The sequence below is a fragment of the Symphalangus syndactylus genome, chromosome 19, assembly GCF_028878055.3.
Source record: "Symphalangus syndactylus isolate Jambi chromosome 19, NHGRI_mSymSyn1-v2.1_pri, whole genome shotgun sequence".
Classification (NCBI taxonomy): Eukaryota; Metazoa; Chordata; class Mammalia; order Primates; family Hylobatidae; genus Symphalangus; species Symphalangus syndactylus.
Genome location: NC_072434.2, coordinates 92,392,676 through 92,396,357, shown reverse-complemented (window position 1 = coordinate 92,396,357; position 3,682 = coordinate 92,392,676). Strand labels below are relative to the sequence as shown.

The 3,682-nt window shown below is 42.2% G+C and overlaps 1 protein-coding gene across 1 annotated transcript; it reads left to right on the top strand.

Annotated features, from left to right (window-relative positions):
• Positions 1–2,515: 2,515 nt before the first annotated feature.
• Positions 2,516–3,460, top strand: OR2T11 (olfactory receptor family 2 subfamily T member 11). The gene is given in 3 exon segments (XM_055234413.1): positions 2,516–2,746; positions 2,748–2,874; positions 2,877–3,460. Coding segments are annotated over 3 exon segments (942 nt in total).
• The last annotated feature ends 222 nt before the right edge of the window (positions 3,461–3,682 follow it).

The following is a 3,682-nucleotide window of genomic DNA, read 5'->3' as shown; positions in this document are numbered from 1 at the left end:
AAAATCAGAAAACATGTTTGAACATACTTAAAACCATATCTTTGGGCCTCAGCTTCTGAATAGCTGAAGGTTTAATGAAGAGAACTGCTTTTGTGTCTCCCTGTATAAACTGTGGGGAAGCTACTTCAAAGGGAGAAAGGATAATATATAATCTTGGCCCAAGGCAGGGATGCTTGCAAATAATGGCTTTGTGTAATTTGAAAGACTGTAAAAATCTTTACCTTTTTTATTTCTAAGAACAAGATTATACATGCCGTGTATGTATTAAGGGATTTCAGCTCAAAGATAGAGAATACAGTTGTAAGGAGATGATCATATATAGGTTGAAAATATGCCACCTTTTCACTTAATACAATGAACCTGCTATACGATGAAGATGAATATAGATCACCTCACATTCCAGTGTTCACTTAGAATTCTATTATGTACTAAAACCTAAATTATTTAGTACGTGTCCAGTTAGCAGATGCTTTTAGGTTACTTGAGCTTTCTTATTGCAAATAACACCAGAATGGATTTTTTAAATTGCCCACTCATCTGATTATTTCCATACTACACTTCCCTCGGAGCGGGAGCTTGTACGTAGTTTTTAAACTCCTGGCATTGACTCAGTGCACGCTCTCATACCAGAAAACCCATTGTAATTCCCACCAACAGTTTGAGGTTCCTCCTTTTATCCCCAATGTTGATACAACCCAGCTCTCATGTAGAAGTTCAAGTTGAATAAAATTGACTGAAACTCTATTTCTGCACTGTGGCCCTTCTGCATTGCTATCCTATTGAGGAGGCTTCGTGGGCTCATGCTCTAGGTAGGAATAAAATTAAGTTCAAGCCCTCTGCCTCTGGCAGTCCAAGGCCCAGCTGAGTAGATCCGCATTTCATTGCATTTCATCACCTTGCAAGAGTAAGAAGAATGTGACCCTAACTGTGCAGTGATACACACGTATTAAGAGGGAGTGATGAGTTGTTTTTATGACTCCACCTAAGAGAGGCCTGAAAAAGACCACTTGATTGGCAAGAGGCCAAAAACACCTTTACTTTTCCGAAGATGTTTAGTTCAATAAGTCTAGATAATCTGATCTGGCTCAAGTCGTGAATAATCGTATCAAAAATGGTCCCACAACTGTCCTCGATCCACAGTAGGGAGACTCTGCTGTAACTTAGTTCCCCCACCTTTAGGGAACTTCTAAGAAAGTGGTCTAGTGTGTTACAACAAAAGTAAACATCACCATAAGAATATAAAGTCTGACTACAGAGGTGGCCCTTTAAATTGTCTTTAAAAAAAAATCTCTCTCCTGTCCATTAGGGGTCTTCAGTACCTAGGAAAATATAATATATGAGGACAATTATGTTGAAAAAAACTTATAATTTAACTCATTGTTTCATAAATCATTGATAGGATCACTCTAGTACCATTTCAATTGATTTCACAAGGATTTAAATTCAGTTCACACTTCTGTAATTTTTTTGAAATGAATTTTATTCTTCATGTAATTGTAAGATTCTTCAAGGGTCATTGTCTTAGTGTACATGTGATAATATGATTTTGTAAAGATCAAATCAATGTAATTGAGATATCCATTACCTTAAATACATATTTGTCTTTTCTTTATGCTAGTAACATTAGAATTATTCTCTCCTTAAGTGAACTCTGCCACATTACAGAGATCTTCAAATCTCAAATCCCCAACAGGGAATAGTACGTACAGGGCTGCACGTTAACAGCGGTGATGCTGTGCAGGACTGGAAACATGCCTGTTGAATGGGGCATTATGATGTCTGCTGGGAGATGAGTCATTGCCCTCTGCAATCTCACAACCGTGACATGTGTGAGTGGCATTTGTAAGACCTTTCTTGGGGTACATTTGATGAGATTTTTTTCATGTACCTCAAGATAAAGCCAGACAGCTGCAGGAAGGTGTTGTAATAACTGAGAACTGCCCAGGAGTTGCAGAATTTTGAGTTTCTGGAAAATCAACTTCATGTTGTCATTTTAGAAATAGAATGGAAACATGGGGCTTTGTGAATAAAATGTTCCCTAATAGTTATCCTAACCCTTCATTTCTTCAGTGATTTACTTCACTCCCCTTTATCCATTCGGTCAATGAATCATCCTTTTTTCCAACTAGTATTTACTTAACCCTACTATGGGCTAGATACTTTCTGGATACAAGAAATGCAGCTTGGACAGGACAGATATGATTATAAAACCCCATTCTTGGTGTAGCATATGGCAATTGTATCACGCAGTTACCATAACCTCCAGCAGCATGATGAACATAGACGCAATATAGGAGCTGTTCTCTGACAGGGAAATGCAGCCACGGTTTTCTGCTTCATGATGTGCGTGTTGGTCTGCCTGTTCTTCTCTAGCCTCCAGCCTGGAAGCTTCATCCTGACACTACCCTCAGAAGTGTCGCCTCCACTGCAGACCTTTCTCATCTTGAACGTGTTCTCTTGCCTCCTTCCTGGTCCTTGTCTTCCCGCTGCCCTGGGACGCTCACGGGCCATATCAATGACGAACACGTCATCCTCTGACTTCACCCTCCTGGGGCTTCTGGTGGACAGTGAGGCTACGGGGATTGTATTTACAGTGATCTTTGCTGTTCTCGTGGTGGCTGTAACTGCAAATTTCGTCATGATATTCTTGATTCAGGTGGACTCTCGCCTCCACACCCCCATGTACTTTCTGCTCAGTCAGCTGTCCATCATGGACACCCTTTTCATCTGTACCACTGTCCCAAAGCCTCCTGGCAGACATGGTTTCTAAAGAGAAAACCATTTCCTTTGTGGCCTGTGGCATCCAGATCTTCTACTTGACCATGATTGGTTCTGAGTTCTTCCTCCTGGGGCTCATGGCCTATGACCGCTACGTGGCTGTCACCCTCTGCGATACCCAGTCCTGATGAACTGCAGGAAGTGTGTTTTGCTGGCTGCTAGCGCCTGGTTTGGTGGCTCCCTCGATGGCTTTCTGCTCACTCCCATCACCATGAATGTCCCTTACTGTGGCTCACGCAGTATCAACCATTTTTTCTGTGAGATCCCAGCAGTTCTGAAACTGGCCTGTGTGGACACGTCCTTGTATGAAACTCTGATGTACATCTGCTGTGTCCTCATGTTGCTCATCCCCATCTCTCTCATCTCCACCTCTTACTCCCTCATCTTGTTAACCGTCCACCACATGCGCTCTGCTGAAGGTCGCAAAAAGGCCTTCGCCACTTGTTCCTCCCACTTGACTGTAGTTAGCATCTTCTATGGGGCTGCCTTCTACACATACGTGCTGCCCAGGTCATTCCACACCCCCGAGCAGGACAAAGGAGTGTCAGCCTTCTATACCATTGTCACGCCCATGCTTAATCCTCTCATCTACAGTCTCAGAAACAAGGACGTCATGGGGGCATTTAAAAAGGTATTTGCATGTTGCTCATCTGCTCAGCAAGTAGCAACAAGTGATGCTTAGAGAGTCATTGCCGAGAGGATAAGGCTTCCTAAGAACTTCCTCCATTTGCCCTGTTTCCATAGAGACGATTTGCTCGGCTGTCAATGTATACTCACTACTGGCAATTAAGATGATTCACCCTGTCTGGATTCTTGCTCCTCAGTGGGGAGCAAGGGAAAGATGTTTTACTGTTATGCAGAGACCTTTCAGTGAAGTATCAAAAACGGTTTATTAAGTTAAATA